The sequence below is a fragment of the Schistocerca gregaria genome, chromosome 2 (assembly GCF_023897955.1).
Source record: "Schistocerca gregaria isolate iqSchGreg1 chromosome 2, iqSchGreg1.2, whole genome shotgun sequence".
NCBI classification, from domain to species: Eukaryota; Metazoa; Arthropoda; class Insecta; order Orthoptera; family Acrididae; genus Schistocerca; species Schistocerca gregaria.
The window spans coordinates 142,764,468-142,785,978 of NC_064921.1; the positions used below are offsets into that span (position 1 = coordinate 142,764,468).

Sequence of the window (21,511 nt, forward strand, 5' to 3'; positions counted from 1 at the left end):
GTCTGATGAGCCTTCTCTCAGAGTAATTAAAGAACCAAGGCCCCCTCAGTCATGGCTGGACAGTTGCAGTTTCGTCTGGTCACAACTACATTGGGGGCCAGTCGGCACGATCACCATTCGTTCGCAGACGTGGTAATTTGGACAGGTGCTGCTACATTTATTGTGTACTGAGGTCAGTAGTCCTGCCATATCTTCGAGGTCCCCGTGACGTTATCTTCCATCAAGATAACGCAACCCTGAATTTTGTCCCTGCTGTGCTTATCTACTTAGATACAGAGCGATTGGTGCCCTGGGCAGCACCACCATCCATTTAAGACCAATGGCCATGCGTTGCCGATAGAATGGAACCAACCACCATTTACCTAATCCGATTGATACTCTGTGGCATAGAGCCCGTCGAAGCTGTTAGATTAGTTACCCAGAAGGATTAGAAAAACTGTAGCTGCCTGAAGTGGCAGCTCTGTAATAGATTTTGTACCCTGCGCACCTGAGAGTAGCATATAATTTTAATCATGCATTCTTTGTACTGCACTGTACACACACAATAATTCACTATCCTTCATGTTGTTCCTATTTCAATGACCAGCAATGTATATTTGCTGCTCACTGAACTCCTTTTTCATCAAAAGTTTCAGGAACTGATACGGTCCTTTTTCGATTAATTGTTTGAGCGGAGCAAAAGCACAATACCCAAGAATTCCCGAACAGTTCGAGCCTGAGATGCATTCGCACTGGATCTCGGTTAGCACAAAATTTCAACTTGACCCATTGATTTAAATCAACACCCACTAGCAACCAAGGTCTGTAATTCCTTTGTGCCTTAATTGACAGTGACTAGTGGATCAAAATTGTGTCTTTTTCTTTGAGACATATCAGAAATAACGGATACCGCACATGTATAACGAACGGATCGTTATTCACTGTCATCAGGAGCTACGAACTGAAAACGAAATTCACATCACTTTTATAAATTTTTCTTTACATCTAAGTTGTCTTGGAATCACACTTATGACAGTGTTAATAAAATATGGCTTCAAGAAGAACAGATCGATCGAAATAATGTACGTTAATTTTTCATTGCTTCTTTAATGACTCATAAGTTTTAACAGCATTGTGTACAGAACTTCAGTAGTCGATGGAATAGTCTTTAGCGTCCAAAGCCAGGAAAGAAACCCGGCCTGAGGCCTGGAAATATGCCATTGAATCCTGGGAAGAATCCAGTGTTGAAAGAAGGGAAGCGCTGGCGGAATCCTGGGAAGAAGCCGGTGCCGAAACCCGGCCCAAAGCCGAATCGGTCACCAGATGGACGGCGGTCGCTTCCACCAGAAGGGGTTCTTTGTGGGGGAGGAGGTGCAGGCGTCGTCGTCGGCTCTGCGGGAGGTGCGGGGGCCTCAGTACTGGGAGGAGGTGGTGGCTGCTCGCTGCCAGTTGGTTCTGGCGGTGGCGCGTCAGTGCCAGTGGGTTCTGGCGGCGGCAGGTCAGTGCCAGTGGGTTCTGGCGGCGGCAGGTCAGTGCCGGTCGGCTCAGGGGGCGGCAGACCAGTCGATGGAGGAACTGGCGCTGTTGTTTGGCTGGTGCACTTCGACACCTGTAAACAAACGAACACACTTTGGATAAACGTCTGGAGGAGTACATCATGGTACATATTGTGAGGTGTGTGTTGAAAAATGATTAGAAACGTGAGAAATCAAGATACGCAGTAATATACGAAACATTATGCCCCAGAAACAAACTGGAAGCTCTTTCTGACCTAGAATATTTAACGGAATAGTCCCTGACACACACATTTGTATAGACTATGCATAAACTACGCTCAGTTGAAATGAATTTTGCATCGCTTACTGTTCATATACCAAACAATAAGTCATAATTCGCCAAGAAACTGTCAGAAAATTGAGTACCTTCTTTGCTTCTAGCTCTAAGTAGTGCAATTAAGGGCGCTCCCTCGAATATGAAATCAATTTTTTGAACAATTAAGATCAGACCGTAAGTTCAGAATATGAATTCCACCGAATATTGCAGTCAGAAAGCCCCTCAATATGTACTCCACGATATAACTCACTAATATACCAGGTCACTCTGCAGTACATTCAGCAAACTCCATTAGAGCAACCAACGACTCACCTTACCTCATCTGGAATCTAATTTCATAAAAAGAATTAGTATTTATTGCTAGTGGTTTGCAATTACAAAACGTAGCTAATTCAGTTAACTGTACCACCTCGGAGGATTTACATACCGCAGTCAGTATCAATGAGTGTGCACAATATGGCGGCGTGGCAGCAGGTAGTGGCATTAAGCAAAGTTAGGAAATGAAAAGAGGCGGTTTTGACAAAATAACTGAGATATATACTGTTATCTCAGCTAATTCGTCAAAACCACCTGTTTTCATTTCCTCATAACAGTATATACTGTAAAAAATTTTAAGGATCGCTTTTTAGAATCGCTGTAATTGCTTCCCATTTCTGTGCCTAACTTTGAAATCTGGCTCTAAGGTGCCTACGACAGTCCTCTGTGATGGTGCACAGGCGTGGGGCTCATCGACGACACCCTCGCGCTTGAGGACGCTTCACACAGCGTACTGTCGATAGATGCAGAAGAAAGGTCACACCTTAGTTCATGTGAGGATTAATGTGAATTAATGTTTTCAGACTGGCAACAAATTTCAAAACAATTCTGCTCAACGCTATCTAGATGTGTCACACGACGGGAAGGTCATACCCACTGTTACCCACATTTCACCTCTCGTTCCCATGACTGTGGTAGAGGTCAGCCTTGATATCACGCGGTTTTCTCATGCGTTGCCAAGGACAACTTTTCAGACACACCGACTCGCAGAATCGATACTAAAAGCCCTCAGGAGGTGGCATAATGGGCGTCAGTGAAACCACCCTTTTCCTTGGGGCATTGATTCCTATACATTTCGCACTCGAAACTACAGATTACTGTGCCGTGAGCAACACGACAACTTTCTTGACAATGCTCGACACTGCTGTCACCATCTGGGCGATTCAACCATGTTGTTGTTGTTGTTGTTGTTGCTTTGGTCTTCAGTCCTGAGACTGGTTTGATGCAGCTCTCCATGCTACCCTATCCTGTGCAAGTTTCTGCATCTCCCAGTACCTACTGCAACCTACATCCTTCTGAATCTGCTTAGTGTATTCATCTCTTGGTCTCCCTCTACGATTTTTACCCTCCACGCTGCCTTACAGTGCTATATTTGTGATCCCTTGATGCCTCAGAACAGGTCCTACAAACCGATCCCTTCATCTAGTCAAGTTGTGCCACAAACTCCTCTTCTCCCCAATTCTATTCAATACCTACTCATTAGTTATGTGATCTACCCATCTAATCTTCAGCATTCTTCTGTAGCACCACATTTCGAAAGCTTCTATTCTCTTCTCGTCCGAACTTTTTATGGCCCATGTTTCACTTCCATACATGGCTACACTCCATACAAATACTTTCAGAAACAACTTCCTGACACTTACATCTATACTCGATGTTAACAAATTTCTCTTCTTCAGAAACACTTTCCTTGCCATTGCCAGTCTAGATTTTATATCTTCTCCGACCATCATCAGTTATTTTGCTCCCCAAATAGCAAAACCCCTTTACTACTTTAAGTGTCTCATTCCCTAATCTAATTCCCTCAGCATCAGCCGACTTAATTCGACTACATTCCATTATTCTCGTTTTGCTTTTGTTGATGTTCATCTTATACCCTCCTTTCAAGACACTGTCCATTCTCTTCTACTGCTCTTCCAAGTCCTTTGCCGTCTCTGACAAAATTACGATGTCATCGGCGAACCTCAAAGTTTTTATTTCTTCTCCATGGATTTTAATACTTACTCTGAACTTTTGTTTTGTTTCATTTATTGCTTGCTCAATATACCGATTGAATAACATCGGGGAGAGGCTAAAACCCTGTCTCACTCCCTTCCCAACCACTGCTTCCCTTCCATGTACCTCGACTCTTATAACTGCCATCTTATTTCTGTACAAATTGTAAATAGCCTTTCGCTCCCTGTATTTTACCCCTGACACCTCTAGAATTTGAAAGAGAGTATTCCAGTCAACATTCTCAAACGCTTCAACCATAGTCTAAGGATATAGTGAGGCTGCAACCACACTGAAATAATGTAAGCGCTTTGGTGTGTAGTGCGGTCTCAGGATGGAACTACTAAGGACCGATCAAAACTATTCGATGAAATATGAGCTTACTAAGCAAGTGCGTTAGCCACTAAGCTACCTTGGCACAGTGATTTACACAACTGCACAGATTACCCTGGCACATCCCCCTCCTAGATCCAAATTCTCGCTGCCGCTTTACCCTACTTTAAATTCCTCCATATACATGAACAGAATGGCCAAACCTCTCCATCTTCTGGAATAGCACCTCAGCATCAAACGTAAATGGGGGTTGAGCCATGGTAAAAATTGCGTTTTGAAGAGCGCGCCACAGCGCGTAGCGTGAAGCAGTCGCCCTCCATTTCTAGTGGTGTCGCCGCTGTGGCAATCGCAGCTATAGTGTCTCCCTATGGTGGGAAAGGGGAAAGGTAGACTGTTCACGTCCATTTAAGGGGCGCTATGAGCTCGCCTGGAGTCAGTCTGGGTCAGTCTCTCGTCCCCAGCTTGCTAGCCTGTCTCTCGTCCGAATTTGTTAGGCAGTTAGTGTCTGTCTGTCGTCCGAAGTGCTAGTATCAACCTTTAAAGCCGGCAAAATGAGAGTCTTTCCACTACGCCAGTAAGAGAACTCAGCGAGTGGTCGCTCGGTCAGGGCTTAGTTCCTGCATCTGACTTTGCGCGTTAGGCCTCCAGTCTGCTCCGGCAATGGTCAAGGCGGTTGGATCGATCGGTCGGTCGCGCACTGAGACACAAGATGACTTGTCTGTCTTGAGCATCGGCGCATGTTAAGTCGCCACGTGAGTCCAGTGGGCCGCGCCGTATAGAAAGGGGTAGTGGCTTCGCGGTCGACACGAGTCGACAGGAGTCAACACACGACATCGGTCTGGCCGGTGCGAGCTGCGACTCCGTGAAACGAGAGATCGGCGCGCCTTCCTGCGTCCGTTGAAGCGGCTGGCAGCTGACGGTTCGGGAGAGCGATTCGGGGGTGCTGCGGCAGGTCTTCTCGAGAAACAGCAGTTTATTAGAAGTTAAGTAATGCGTGATATGTTGTTTCATTTACTTGTTAAATTCTACTTGTTTTCACGGTGAGGTCACCAGACGTCTTGTTTTGGGGTCGTCCCACCATTCTTCTCCGTTTGCCCACCCGCGGGAAGGTGGTGGTTTATGAATTTGGTGGTCCGTTTTTCATTTGTGGAGTAGGAGCGGACTAGGGCAGCCTGCGGTTCGGGTTGTTCGGTAATCTCCGTGTCAATATACCATGCGTTAGTAGCTGCCTGTGTCATGTTTGTCGGATTTGGTGTTAACGAATTTATTGCTTGGAGTGTAACGGCTTAATTTCTGAAATGTTTTGATCTTGCCTATCATCTTGAGAGGTGGTATCTGTGTACTGTAGAGCATGTTAATGTATTTGGCCAAACTTGTATAAGGCAGTGGAATCACCATGACTATAGCCTCCAGCTGCATATGGGCCACATAACGTTCGTGTGACACCTCCATCTGATGATGAGCTTGCAGTGTCTTGGCAATTAGTTAATAATGGAAACATAAGTCGTATCAAAATTGGAAACAGTTGCTGGTTCCATATTACTCCCACATAAATCGCCAGCTAATTATTACTTTCTATGTTTTAATTACGTTCTCATGGAAGATCTATGTCCACGTTTAAAATTGTGTGCTATGGAATCGTTAGCGTCATAATTATGCAGGAAGTAGTGATTTGTAAAGTGTGTATTTTGGAATATAGAATCAGTGGTCGGAAACGTCTGTTAGACACGGGACGAGCTGTTCAACAGGCAATGAGTATAATGATTATGTTTGTAAATTACATACAGTACACTGTCCCAAAGACGTTGGTGACACTACCTCTAAAAACAATATTCAGTCGTTTTGATGTGCGCTGGGCTAAATTGGCTACCTTTATCAACTTCAAAATGACTTAGACACGATATCTGTATGGTGAAAAAAGTGGCAACTGACTCTGAATATGGAAAAGTGCGAAGTCATACCCCGAGTACTAAAAGAAATCCGTTAAATATCAGTTACACGATAAATCACACACACGTAAAATCTGTCAGTTCAGTTATATACATAGGAATTACAATTAACAGCTTATATCTGAACGATCATGTAGATAATATGGTGGGGAATGCAAATCAAACACTGCGTTTTATTGGCTGTAGGCTTAGAATGTGCAGCAGGTCTACACTGTGCTTGTCCGTCCTCTGTTAGAGTACTGCTGTGAGGGTATGGGATCCTTAAGAGACAGGATTGAGAAGGACTTTGAAGGAGTCCAAAGAAGAGCAGCCCATCTTGTATCGTCGAGAAACAGGGGACAGTGTGTCACAGACGCGATAAGCCAATTGCCATGGCAATCATTAAAACAAGGCTGTTTTTCGTTGTGACGAGACTTTTTCACAATCAGCAACTTTCTCCTCTGAATGCGAAAATATTTTATTGGTGCCACCCTACATAAGGAGATATCGTAATACAGGAAGAGAATTCATAGCTCGTACGTTAGGAATTAAGTGTCCATGTTTCCCATGCGACGTCCGGGAGTGGAACGTCAGGGAAATAGTCCTAAGGTTGTTGATGAACCCTCGGTCATGCACTTAAATGTTAACTACAAAGTGGTCATGTAGATTTACAGTTGAGTTCTCGGAGCCTTTCACAGTGGCATGTGTGCATAAAATAACTGATGCAGCTTCTTAGTCGTTTCCCACAGATCCTAACCGACAAGCTGGGCATAACGGATAAGATTCAGTAGAAGTTCATCCTTACTGATCAGGTGCTGGTTTGGCAAACTTGATAAAGGCTACTTCCTGGCAGATTAAAACCGTGTCCCCGACCGAGACTCGAAATCGGGACCTTTGCCTTTCGCGGACAAGTGCTCTACCATCTGAGCTACGGAAGCACGCCTCACGCCCGGTACCCACAGCTTTACTTCTGCCAGTATCTCGTCTCCCACCTTCCGAACTTTACAGAAGCTCTCCTGCGAACCTTGCAGAACTAGCACTCCTGAAAGAAAGGATATAGCGGAGACATGGCTTAACCACAGCCTGCACATCAGCGCACTCTGCGCTGTAGAGTGAAAATCTCATTCTTGATATAGGCTATCCCCTCACAAAATAAAGAACTTGATTGGTGGCACGTTACATGGTGGAGTGATCAGACCCCCTATATCACCGTAAGCATCGTCCATATTTGTAATACGCAAAGTCAAGAGTAGGAAGTTTAGTACGGTGGTTGAGTATAGATCAGTTAACCAGAAGGTTGCTTTAGAATCCGAACTTTTGTCTGATTTATATAATTGTTTTACGTGGTTTGCTGAGACCAAGTTCTTTACAGTTCTTGATCTTAGTCTGGTATATTATCAGATCCCGGTATCCAAGGACTCTAAACATATTACCAGCTTCTGTAAGAACTGGAACCTATGTGTTCATTTTGGCTTGTCTATTAGTGTGGCCGCTTTGTACCACCTTTTAGACTGTGCTGTGGGTGATCTGAATTTTAAATGTGTGTATAACTGTCTAGATTATGTGGTGGTTTATAGTGCCACCTTCGCTAATCATTTGAAGCAATTGGAGGCTATTTTGGGGCGTCTTAGGGAAGCAGCGTTGACCGTCAAACCAGTCAGAATTACGTTGGCATGTCGGAAGATATCATTTTTGGGGCATTTAGTTTCTGACTATGGTATTAGGATCGATCAGGATCGCCCTAGGATTTCCATAGAATCCCTGCGGTCAGAAATAAGAAGGCTGTGGCTAATTGTACAGGCATGGCAATTTTTTTCGGAAGTTTGTTCCAATTTTGGTCAGTTACCTGGGTCCCTTATTGACCTTTGTAAGAAAGAATTTGTTTTCCTTGGGGACGAGGTTCATCAGGCATCCTTTGAGGCAATTAAAGAGGCCTTTACCCCCGGTTTGGCTATCCGCGACTTTGATCACCTGTTTGTATCCAAATGGATGCTTCTACGTGTAGAAGAACGGCTACTCTTCTGTAAGAACAAAACGGGGAGCGGCATCCCATAGCGTACGCTTCTACGAACTTGTTACCACCTGAAACTAAACATTACGTTTATGAATGGGAAACACTGGCAGTTCTATTTGCCCTCGAAAATTTAAGTTTTATCGTGAGCACAGGAAATCTTTTCTATAGACGAATAATCAGGCCCTAAGCTGGCTTCTGGCACATCCCTGCAAAACTGGGAGAATAGCGCGCTGAGCGATTTGGGTTTCCACTTTTCGTTTTAGTGTCAGCCATATTAGGGGGCCCCAGCAGGGTGGTGGATGCCTTAAGCCGCATGTTATAAGGCGAAGTTCTTGATCACATGGTGCAGAGGAGGGTGGAGGGGGGTGTTTCTCCGAGGATTGAACAACAGGGGTGTGGACGGAGGTCTCTGAACTCTACTAATTTGAAGTGGAAGCAAGATCTTGACCCTAGAATTTCCAGGATTGAACGGAGGTTATAACAAAAGGAACAGATCTCTGGGTATAGCCTAAACAAAGGCCTACTTAGTTATGGTTGGCACAGCGAGAGCGCACGTAAGATTTGTTTGCCCATGGAAGTTTTCTGTCCCGTATTCTGGTACTTTCATTGTGCAGTGATGGGTGGTAACTTGGGTATTCATAAAACCTCTATAGCGATATTGGTGGGGAGTATGAAAGTTGGCAGAGTGCTAAGCCCAATTCTGATTTGCTTGAGAGGCGTTTACTGTAGACCTGGGAGAATAGTCCGATGGCGAAACTTTTCACTGTTTCGAAAGGACCCCTCCCTCGTACTCGTGCTGGCAATAGGTACGTTGTGGTGATTGTTGGTGTTTTTTCCCGTTTCTGCTGGTTGATTCCGAGCAGTGGGGTTATGACTCCTTTGACCATTTGCCACCTTCTACGTATTTTTTCCACCTTTGGACTACCTAGGTCTCTTGTGAGTGATAACATTCCAGCTTTCACTTCCAAAGTTTCATAGAAGTTCTCAAAAGAAGTCGGATCTTTCGATACCCTTGCTCGGTTTTGTGTTCAGTATCAGATGAAGTACCCTTCAGCTAACTTATGGTCCATTAATGACCTTTCACAACAGGTTAGTACGGAAATTATTCACCGGAATCGAAGAAGGTAGAGCTCCAAGCAAGTCTTCCTGAAATGAACGTGGCGTTACAGTCGTGGCTGTATGCAGTGTAAACGTAAAATAGGAGGCCGAGTTTTTGTGTGGAACCCAGAACTCACCATAAAAGGAGAGTCGGGTTACTATAGTAAATTGGCTCAGTGATTCTTCGTTCCCTGTGAAATCGTGCAGAAAATAAGTCCTGGAAATCATCTTTTGCCGACCGCGGTGGCCGAGTAGTTCTAAGCGCTTCAGTCCGGAACCGCACGACTGCTACGGTCGCAGGTTTGAATCCTGCCTCGGGCATGTGTGGTGTCTTTAGCTTAGTTAGGTTTATGTACACTACTGGCCATTAAAATTGCTACACCACGAAGATGACGTGCTACATACAGAAAATTTAACCGACAGGAAGAAGATGCTGTAATATGCAAATAATTACCTTTTCAGAGCATTCACACAAGGTTGGGGCCGGTGGCGGCACCTACAACGTGCTCACACGAGGAAAGTTTCCAACCGATTTCTCATACACAAACAGCAGCTGACCACCGTTACCTGGTGAAACGTTGTTGTGATGCCTCGTAAGGAGGAGATATACGTACCATCACGTTTCCGACTTTGATAAAGGTCGGATTGTAGCCTATCGCGATTGCGGTTTATCGTATCGTGACATTGCTGCTCGCGTTGGTCGAGATACAATTGTTAGCAGAATATGGAATCGGTGGATTCGGGAGGGTAGTAGGGAACGCCGCGCTGGATGCCAACGGCCTCGTATCACGAGCAGTCGAGATAACAGGCATCTTATCTGCATGGCTGTAACGGGCCGTGCAGCCACGTCTCTATCCCTAAGTCAACAGATGGGGACGTTTGCAAGACAACAACCATCTGCACGAACAGTTCGACGACGTTTGCAGGAGCATGGACTCTCAGCTCGGAGATCATAGGTGCGGTTACCCTTGACGCTGCATCACAGACAGGAGCGCCGGGATGGTGTACTCAACGACGAACCTGTCTGCACGACTGGCAAAACGTCATTTGTTTTCGGATGAATCCAGGTTCTGTTGACAGCATCATGATGGTCGCATCCGTGTTTGGCGACATCGCGGTGAACGCACCTTGGAAGCGTGTATTCGTCATCGCCATACTGGCGTATCACCGGGCTAGATAGTATGGGGTGCCATTGGTTACACGTCTGTCACCTCTTGTTCGCACTGACGGTACTTTGAACTGTGGACTTTACATTCCAGATGTGTTACGATCTGTGGCTTTACCCTTCAGAGCGGTTCTAGGCGCTACAGTCGCAGGTTCGAATCCTGCCTCGGGCATGGTTGTGTGTGATGTCCTAAGGTTAGTTAGGTTTAAGTAGTTCTAAGTTCTAGCGGACTGATGACCTCAAAAGTCCCATAGTGCTCAGAGCCATGTGAATCTACCCTTCATTCGATCCCTGCAAAACCCTACATTTCACCAGGGTAATGCACGTCCGCATGTTGTAGGTCCTGATCGGGCCTTTCTGGATACGGAAAGTGTTAGACTGCTGGCCTCGCCAGCACATTCTCCAGATGTCTCACTAAATGAAAACGTCTGGTCAATGGTGGCCGAGCAACTGGCTCGCCACAAAACTCCAGTCACTACTGTTGATGAACTGTGGTATCGTGTTGAATCTGCATGGGAAGCTGTACCTGTACACGCCATCATAGCTCTGTTTGACTCAATGCCCAGGCGTATCAAGACCGTTATTACGGCGAGAGGTGTTTGTTCTGGGTACTGATTTCTGAGTATCTATGCACCCAAATTGCATGTAAATGTAATCACATGTCAGTTCTTGTATAATATATTTGTCCAATGAATACCCGTTTATTATCTGCGTTTGTGCTTAGTGTAGCAATTTTAATGGCCAGTAGTGTAGTAGGGGAGCCGTGCTGAGTTGCAAATTTCTAGCTGTTTAAGTTCTTAGTCCAAGCCTGGCAGTATTTCTGGAATCATTTTTCTATTCACTCATTATTTGTGATGTGACTTCAATGCATGTCTCCTATAGTGATTACTCACTGAGCACAAGAAGTGAGGCAGTGTTGAGCGTGCAGTGGTTCCCTGGACCTAGAAGTGCCTTTAGTCTGTTCCACCGTCACAGACAGTGTGGCATACCGCCTTATGAGACTCTTCGACCGTAGTGTCTTCTCATCTGTGCTTCCACAAACCACGCCAGACAGTACCATCTCCGCCATGGTAGCCGCTGCTCGACAAATTATGTAACTGTAATCTATTAACTGTTTCTTGTAACTATTGTTTTCCTAATTCGAAAGACCTAAGCAGTGAGTGGAGGTCGCCACTCGCGAACTTATGTAATTGTAATCTAGTAGCTCTTTCACATAAACGGCTGTTTTCTCATTCTAAGTGACTAAATGGACAGTTATTTTATGCCAGTTTGGTACCCCTTGTTTTAACAGTGTAATGCGTTTTTCAACTTGGGCAACATTTTTTAAAACTACTATTTGAAGCTACTCCTGTTGTAGAGTGCTCAGTCTTTTGTGATAGAAGTCTATTTAATGTGACAGCTCCCCCCCCTCCCTCTGCCGCTAGCTTTCTTAATTCTGGCACTGTAACGGCACTTACTTTGGCAACTTTGTGCTTGGTAGGGCCAAAGTTGACTGTATTTCGTCAGCGTGGTGCACAGATGTAAACAGGTGTTTTTTATTCATCGCCCTGTTGGGTTGTGTTTGAGTTTGATGATACTGCTCATATCTTGTAAGAAGAAAGGCATGTAATCTACATTGCGTGCCTTAAGCGTCGTACTAAAAGGATTTATCTCTGCCGAATACTCTGGCCGCCCTTTGTTAACTGAGATCGGTCTTGCGCCGGTTTCATGGTTGTTTAAATGTTGAGTCAGCCCAGTGGGGAATTTTTGTAACGTTCTTATCAAAGGCAATCGAAAATTGTATGCAACTTATTTGAGACCGTTATCATGCTCCCAAGCCTGTGGTTATAAACGATAACATTTGGTCGTAATTTGACATTAGAGGTCTCCAATTTATGGGATTGTCTGTAAAGAGCTATAATTTGATAAAAGGTGCTGTTTTATTGTATAACACTTGTTGGTATCGAAACTGTTGTTCGTTTTTTAATTAGTCTTTAAGGTAATTGTCGCTGATCTCATAAATTGCGTCTCTTGGTATATATAGCGTTTTCTTAATGGTAGTAAATGTGTCAAATGGTGAATGATGTGTACTTAAAACCTTGGACAGACTTTTCAAGTGCTTGGTCTGGTTAAGCCGCACCCTGCGAGGTGACATTTCACAGTGCTATAGAAGAATGTTGAACATTAGATGGACTGATAAGGTATGAAATTAGGAGGCTCTACACCGAACCGGCGAGGAAAGGAATATGTGAAAACACTGACAACAAGAAGGGACAGGACGACAATACATATTTTCCTTGGTTGTAGATCGAGCTGTACAGTGTAAAAACTGTAGAGCAATGCTGGTATTAGAATATATCCAGCATGTAACTGAGGATGTAGGTCGCAGGTGCTACTCTAATGTGAAAAGGTTGACACTGGACGAAGAATAAATAATAATAATATCATGAAAGTTAAATACATTTGAACCTTGACCTTAACTTGCAATTTTCCTTGGTAGCTTTCTCAGTGTACAGTCGAAAACCTCGATCATAGTCTACAGCCATGTCTCACTCAATTCTCAGTAACTTATTTCTCTTCATGACCCTAGATTCTTATAAGTGCAACGCGCTTTCTGTAAAACTGTGGATAACATTTCGATCATTATATGTCATCCATACTACCTAATAATTTCGAAGAGTGATCGGAGATAATCTCTTCAGCCTCTGTGTTGGTACTGAAATTTTGTACTCCTCAGCTTCACTGTTTGGTAAGGAAAAAAATATTTAAAGGAAGGAAAGATAAAGCAAATACGAATTAAGAGAAAGAAGTAGTGAGCTCTACACAACCGAGCCTGGTGTTTGGCAATACGCGCAAGTGTGGTGCGTATATGCGTTGATTGGCTACCCATAGACGCTATAACGGGAGTATTTATCAGAGTCTGCTTTTGTTTGTTGTTGTTCAAAATTCTTCTGTTAATTAAAATCTAGAGGAGGAAATACGTGTAGTGATTCGTTTCCTGTATGTAGAAGACGCAAAAAGGGTTCGAAATTCATATACGGATTGTAAATGTATGGATAAAGCACTACGATTGCTCAGCGAGAAGATGGAGTATTTAATCATGACCTACTGATGTCCAAGATGTACTGCGAAGTTAGTGACTATGTGGCAGTACTGATGACTTGAACGTTGATGTAAGCGTCAAGAAAACAGACACTTCTAGATTTTGTTTTTATCAAATGAGTTTCTAATAATTGTCCTTTGTGGAATTCTTACATTACACCTCAGTTATTGCAAATTCCTTTCACACTGGACCAAAAATGCTAACTTAAATGCACAAAAACAATCGACTAGTTAATGATTTGAATTTCCCTGTGCCTACAGTAATAAAGCCAAGATTTCGCTAGGTGGTTGGTCCTTATGATACTGAGACGTATGTTGTAAGATACACTCATGCTCATAAATTAAGGATAATGCTGATACATGGTGAAACAACGCTCTGGTGGACGGTTTGCGGGTTTAAATCACCTCAGGGTATGACCATGAGGTGCATTTGACCTGCAGTCGTCTCACAGTGGCGCTGGCAGCAGTCTACATCTGCAGGAGTGTGTTGGTGCATGTTAGAGTACGCTGCAGCGAGTAACTGTGCAGACATTTTCAGGCGTGCTAATGCTGACGAAAGTGGCTCAAAGAACACACATTGACGACGTTGTGAGGGGTAGAATACTAGGGCGACTGGAGGCTGGTCAAACACAGCAGGTCGTAACACGGGCCCTCTGTGTGCCACAAAGTGTGATCTCAAGATTATGGCAACGATTCCAGAAGACAGGAAACGTGTCCTGGCGCTACAGTACGGGATGTCCACAACAAGACCGATATCGCACCATCAGTGCCCGCAGATGGTTACGGAGTACTGAAGGTAGCCTTGCTCGGGACCTTACTGCAGCCACTGGGACAGTTGTCTCCAGACACATAGTCTACAGACGACTGAACAGAGATGGTTTACTCACCCGGAGATGTGCAAGGTGCATTCTACTGATCCTGGTCACAGGAGGGCCTATAAAGCCTATTGTCAAGAACACAGTATATGGTCATTGGAACAGTAGCACAGGTTATGTTCACAGACAAGTCCAGGTGTAGTCTGAACAGTGACTCTCGCCGGATTTTCATCTCGCGTGAACCTGAAACCAGATACCAACCCCTTAAAGTCCTTGAAAGGTACCTGTATTTAGGTCGTGGTTTGATGGTGTGGGGTGGGATTATGATTGGTGCACGTGCACCCATGCATGACTTTGACAGAGGAACTGTATCAGGTCAGGTGTATCGGGACGTCATTTTGCACCAGCATGTCCGCCTTTTCAGGGGTGCAGTGGGTCCCACTTGCCTCCTGATGGATGATAACGCACGGCCCTACCGAGCTCCCGTTGTGGAGGAGTACCTTGAAACAAAAGATATCAGGCGAATATAGTAGCCTGCCTGTTCTCGAGAAATAAGCCCCGTCGTGCGCGTCTGGGATGCTCTTGGCCGACGTATCGCTGTAAGTCTTCAAACCTCTAGGACACTTCAGGAGCTCGGACAGGCACTGGTGCAAGAATGGAAGGCTGTACCCAGTAGCTGTTCGACCACCTGATTGAGAGTATGCCAGCACGTTTTGTGGCATGTGGGCTACTGCCACGTTGTGTGGCACCACATTCTGCAATTATCCTTAATTCATGACTATGAGTAGAGATTAAGGTACTGCTGATCATGCGATAAATTGTTCTTTTGTGTTTGTTTAGTACGATGGCTGATCAGCAAAGACTGAGACTCATTTTTTCCTGTAGCTTCCATATTAGTTGCCTATCTGTACCACGTATATTTGAAAAGTGTGTGTTTTTATGTATAATATCCAAAGGCGACAGCACTCTCGTATAGTGTTCCAGTTTGTAGATGCTCTTTGTATTTCGCTTACCAAACAATGGAGAGACGTGAGATGATAAGTACGGCGGAATAAAATTCTAGGTTCACTACAGTCACTAAGCTGTAGCAAACGTACCGCGAATATGCACAACCTCGTGCAACAGTATTGAGGTGATTCAAGGACCTCAAAGAAGACCGATTGGTCTGTGTTAAGCAAGTGGGCTTAGCGTTTCGGCTTCTGCGGTGACTGAAGTCAACATCAACACAGATGCTGTGACCGTCCGTGAGGATCAGCGGATAACATTACTTAACCTCAGTGAACTGTTGGCAATTTCATATGGCAGCGTCTTTACGATTATGCATGATCACATATCGCGTGTTACTGCCCGTCGTCAAGGGCAAGTCTTTTGATTCCCGAACAAAAGGGTGTGCGAATGGAGACAAGCCGTGATGTGCTGCGTCTCTTTAGTGATAGAGGGGCGCCTTTCTGGAATCGACTAAAACCGGTGAGTCATGGCTGTATCATTATGATCCTGAGGAGAAAACGAGCCAGCACAGATTCTCCAATACCAAAAAAGACGAAAGTTGTTCCATCCGCAGGGAAAGTAATGGTGAGCAACGGAATGATTCACCCGCATGCAGTTTCCCATCACACTGGTTACAGCACGATACTACACGTCAGTATTGGCTAACCCGAGGAAGCGTATTGCAGTGGAACGATCAGAAGTTTCTCGAACTGGGTAGCGACTTCATCATGACAATGCCCTGGCTCAGGTCGCAAATCAAGTCATGGAGTTTCTGGCTCAATTCAACATTACCCGGGTACGGCATCCGACTTATAGCCCCGATCTTGTACACTCTTATTTTTTTATTCCCATAACTAAAGGCAAAGCTTTGGGGAATTCGATTTCAGAACTCTGAAGCAGTGTTCAATAAGAGCGAGGCGATTCTCAAGGAAAGACAAGGAATAGTATGCGACATGTGTACGAGGACTGGCACACACGCTATGGTTCCAAAATGGCTCTGAGCACTATGCGACTTAGCATCTCAGGTCATCAGTCCCCTAGAACTTGGAACTACTTATACCTAACTAAGGACTTCACACACATCCATGCTCGAGGTAGGATTCAAACCTGCGACCGCAGCGGTCTCGTGGTTCCAGACTGAAGCGCCTAGAAGCGCTCGGCCACCAGCGGCCGGCACACACGCTGTGAAAAGTGCGTTTAAGTAGTAGGCAAGTTCTTTGAACAAGATCATGTAAACACTGAAATGGAAAATAAACCTCTGTAAGAAAGTCTTATTCTGTATGATCAGCCCTCGTATAAGAGCGCTACTTACTTAAGACACCTCGTATCCTGGTCAAAGGGCAGTAACAGCTCTTTAGTCTCATTGAAGCAGATGTCATTAACGGTTTGAATAAAAATTATAGTGAAAATTATATATAGCTCGTAATATGAATATCATGACGCACCACTTCGTCAAAGAATATATGGTGAAAACATTTATGAAGCAAAGCTAAACAATACTGTTCAATGGTGGAATCCTAATAATAGGCAAACTTGTTGAGAACTCTCGAAATTTTTGTATTTGGGCTTCCATGAAATATAGTAGCTCACAGGATTCCTGTATCATACTTGGGAGATTTAGACGTTTAACGCAACGAACGCTGGTCCATAAATTGGATGAAACTCTACGTAAGCTAGAGAATATAATTGGTGTACCTACATTTCTTTACGGGAGGGAAAATATCTACCGTACTGAAAGAAATATAGCCACCTGCATTACTTTTCCTGTGATCGTAACAGATTATTCGCTGCTTGACTCCAAACTATGCGAAGTCATAAGTGAATAGCTTAAAGTTGAAAGCATCATTGATAAAAGAATAAAAAAACGCCAACAACCAGTTTCGGTGCGTACAAGAACGCCTGAATAAAACAAGGCCAAACCAGTTTGATAGTCAGTCTACAAAGACATGGACAAGATGGACGGACCAATGGGAAACCGGAACATGTAAAGGCCCTAAGGCGAAATTAAACAATTTTTATACATTCAACAATATATTCTGATCCGATCAGAAATCGATTACTGAAGAATGCAGTAGGAGCTGGAGAGAACTGAACTCTAGATAAATACTTTGATTTACATTTCAGTGCCATGGTACGGGGTGATTCTGTTACTTGGCTACAAACTACAGGAAACTCTCTCTTAAAATATAAGCAGCAAAAATGTCATGTGGCAACAGAGACGGAGATACGTCCCAAGGTAAGTACGAGACCCACATGAAGGTGCAGATAAAAGGTGTTTCTCAGTGTAGGTTTCAATGATGGAAAGCACACACAAGAACAGATCAAGCAAGTGGATATGTCCTGTCTGTACAAGTACTTTTATAGTTTGATGGCAGCGAACCATCAGCACCTGTTGAGCCTCAATGTGTGGGCGGGGTAGACGTTGATGCTATGACTCTGCACGGAAATGCTGAAGTTAACTGGAGTACCATCTTGTAACAGCTACGTACCAACAAACTCACATCTTTTAAAAGAGGAGGCCGAGTCACCCACAGAAAGAGAAGATTTGCGTCGCCTGTGAGACATGGAAGGATGCCTCGTCGCATGAGGCAGTCGCCAATAATCTCCGCCCACAGGTTGGGGCTGAACCGATGCTCATGGTTCGCTGGCACCGTACCACTAACACACTAGTACAGAAGACAGAGCATGCCATCTTTCCTGGTGTGGTCTGTGTGTGCTTTCAGTCGCTGAAACCGACACTGTCAGATCTTTTATCTCCGCATTCAAGTGGTTTTACATCCCTTGATGTAAATTTCCAGCCTTATGTCCAGATGCAATTTTTCCTCCGTATCCTACAGAAATAGTTTCCTGCAGTTTATGTCCATTTAGCAAAATCACCTTGTATGTTTGACTTCACATAATTTTCCAGAGTTGAGAGACACATTCACCGCGCGGGATTAGCCGAGCGGTCTAGGGCACTGCAGTCATGGACTGAGCTGCTGATCCCTGCTGAGCTTCGAGTCCTCCCTCGGGCATGGGTGTGTGTGTGTTTCTCCTTGGGATAATTTAGGTTAAGTAGTATTTAAGCTTCGGGACTTATGACCTTAGCAGTTAAGTCCCATAATATTGCACACACATTTGAACATTTTGAGACCACATTCGGCTGTATCAAACTAACGTGAGCTAATGTCAGGACTCCTTTATAGGCGTTCTTGAAACATAAAACTATTACGATTACTTTAGTTTTTGCTTATACGAAACCATTCGGACAAAGTTACTCACCGCAAGGCACAAGACAAGAGCTGCTACTGTGGCCCTCATGCTGTTAGATGTGTGCCGAATTCTTGCAGATGTAGACCTTTTATAGGTCTGCACATTGCGTGCTCTTACCACGACTTCATGAAAATAATCACGCTCGTTTTACAATGGTTATTCTCGCAACTCACGCCTCTGCGTCACACGGAATTTTCTGGCTGTCACTAGCAGACACTCTTGTTTCTTTGATACGCACATGTCATTTGATAATGCGACGGCTTCACCTTCCCTGTCCTCACGAAAGCGGAGCACGCATGACACGGCCAACTGCGTCATTTCCTGTTAGTCACAAGTACATCTGTAAAGTGAGCAAATAGTCCTTGTTGGGTTCAGCTGGACGACCTACTCTATGCTCAAACCGAATCATATAGTTCAGTTGCCACATAGACTGCTCACAGGGTGCACACTGGAGCCTCTTGTCTATCTTTATATACCATCCTTAGTTAATAATTTCCACTCGTTAAACTCAGAATTTCTCTCAGTTCAGTAATACGAATTTTACATATCTAATGTTGGCTAAAACCTAATTCCATAGTGAGGTGAGTTCTTTTGCTCTGAGTGAGTTAAGCTGCCACAGAAAGTTGTACGATGGACAGTTCACCCACTATTAATAAAAGAATAATTAACAAGATTGCACAGTTTTACTATACTCTCAATACTAGCTAAAATTTATTACTCAGAATTAAAGCGACATATACTTACAGGGAGCGAAAGGCTATTCATAATTTGTATGGAAACCAGATGGCAGTAACATGAGTCGAGGGACATGAAAGGGAAGCAGTGGTTGGGAAGGGAGTGAGAGGGGGTTGTAGCCTCTCCCCGATGTTATTCAATCTGTATACTGATCAAGCAATAAAGGAAACAAAATAAAAATTTTCGAGTAGGTATTATAATCCATGGAGAAGAAATAAAAACTTTGAGGTTCGCCGATGAAATTGTAATTCTGTCAGAGACAGCAAAGGACTTGGAAGAACAGTTGAACGGAATGGACAGTGTCTTGAAAGGAGGATACAAGATGAACATCAACAAAAGCAAAACGAGGATAATGGAATGTAGTTGAGTTAACTCGGGTGATGCTGAGGGAATTAGTTCAGGGAATGAGACACTTGAAGTAGTAAAGGAGTTTTGCTATTTGTGAAGCAAAATAACTGATGATGGTCGAAGTAGAGAAGAAATAGAATGTAGACTGGCAATGGGAAGGAAAGCGTTTCTGAAGAAGAGAAATTTATTAACATCGAGTATAGATTTAAGTGTCAGGAAGTTGTTTCTGAAAGTATTTGTATGGTGTGTAGCCATGTATGGAAGTGAAACATGGGCCATAAAAAGTTCGGACGAGAAGAGAATAGAAGCTTTCGAAATGTTGTGCTACAGAAGAATGCTGAAGATTAGATGGGTAGATCACATAACTAATGAGGAGGTATTGAAGAGAATTGGGGAGAAGAGGAGTTTGTGGCACAACTTGACTAGAAGAAGGGATCGGTTGGTAGGGCATGTTCTGAGGCATCAAGGGACACCAGTTTAGTATTGGAGAGCAGCGTGGAGGGTAAAAATCGTATAGGGAGACCAAGAGATGAATACACTAAGCAGATTCAGAAGGACGTAGGCTGCAGTACGTATTGGGTGATGAAGCAGCTTGCACAGGATAGAGTAGCATGGAGAGCTGCATCAAGCCAGTCTCTGAAGACCACAAGAAAAACATTATTCTTACAGAAAAGTAGCAACCTTCATTATCTGTTGAACGAATCATTTTTGTTGTAAATTTAGTCTAATTACTGCCTGGTCGATTGTTGTGTTCGGAAACACCACTGCGCAGTCGAAAGGATGCGCGTAACGTGCATCGCGCCACAGACGCAGGTCCATGGTAGGTAGGAGGTAGCGCTCTACCTTCGATGGGACTTCTGATCGTAAAGACAACTGTGGACTACGTGAACATTGTTGCTGACCACTTAGAACTCCTCATGCTCGGTGTATTTCCCGACGGCGACATCATCTTCGTTCAAGATAACTCTCCGTGTCACAAGGTACAAAACCGTACTACTGTGGTTTGAGGAGCATGTCTCTGAACTAATGTTTACATCTTGGCCACCGAATTAATGTGTTCTTAAGACGATCAAACGCATCTAGGACTCTACAGGGAGCCGTGAGTTACAGAAACTGTGTGACGTGTAGATAGACATCTGGCGCCATTCAACTCAAGAAACTTCTTAACGAACCTTGAATCGAGGCCCCACAGAGTCGCAGCTGTATTCCACTAGTTTGCAAACATGCTATTAAGGAAGTAGTCATATTTTTTTTTTACAATTAAAAGAATACCCTTAGCTGCATACAGCTGTTCATGTAAGTCAATGGGGGAAGTTGAAAATGTGTTCCCCAAGCGGGACTCGAACCTTGGAACTCCTTCTTACATGGCAGACGTTCTATCAATCTGAGCCACCGACGACACATAATGCGACTGCTGGGACTTATCTATGGCACGCCTTCCGTGAGACCCATATTCCCAACTCATTGTTCCGCACTATATTCATAGAGCCAGTGCCTATTATACTCATTACTCGCGGCTTTACTGCCGATTACCGTAAGAGTTCGGGCACTGTTTGTGCATCCGCACAGAAGAAGGTCAAATGGCCGATGAACCATAACTAATATATACACTCCTGGAAATGGAAAAAAGAACACATTGACACCGGTGTGTCAGATCCACCATACTTGCTCCGGACACTGCGAGAGGGCTGTACAAGCAATGATGACACGCACGGCACAGCGGACACACCAGGAACCGCGGTGTTGGCCGTCGAATGACGCTAGCTGCGCAGCATTTGTGCACCGCCGCCGTCAGTGTCAGCCAGTTTGCCGTGGCATACGGAGCTCCATCGCAGTCTTTAACACTGGGAGCATGCCGCGACAGCTTGGACGTGAACCATATGTGCAGTTGACAGACTTTGAGCGAGGGCGTATA

At 44.4% G+C, this 21,511-nt stretch overlaps 1 protein-coding gene across 1 annotated transcript; it reads right to left on the reverse strand.

The window, feature by feature from the left end:
* Window positions 1-1,066: 1,066 nt before the first annotated feature.
* On the reverse strand, window positions 1,067-18,597 carry LOC126336542 (uncharacterized). The gene is made up of 2 exons (XM_050000360.1): window positions 18,523-18,597; window positions 1,067-1,588 (listed from the first exon to the last, which is right to left on the reverse strand). Exons 1-2 carry the CDS (start codon window positions 18,559-18,561, stop codon window positions 1,148-1,150), a joined length of 480 nt encoding a protein of 159 aa, XP_049856317.1. The 5' UTR covers window positions 18,562-18,597; the 3' UTR covers window positions 1,067-1,147.
* Between the last annotated feature and the right edge of the window lie 2,914 nt (window positions 18,598-21,511).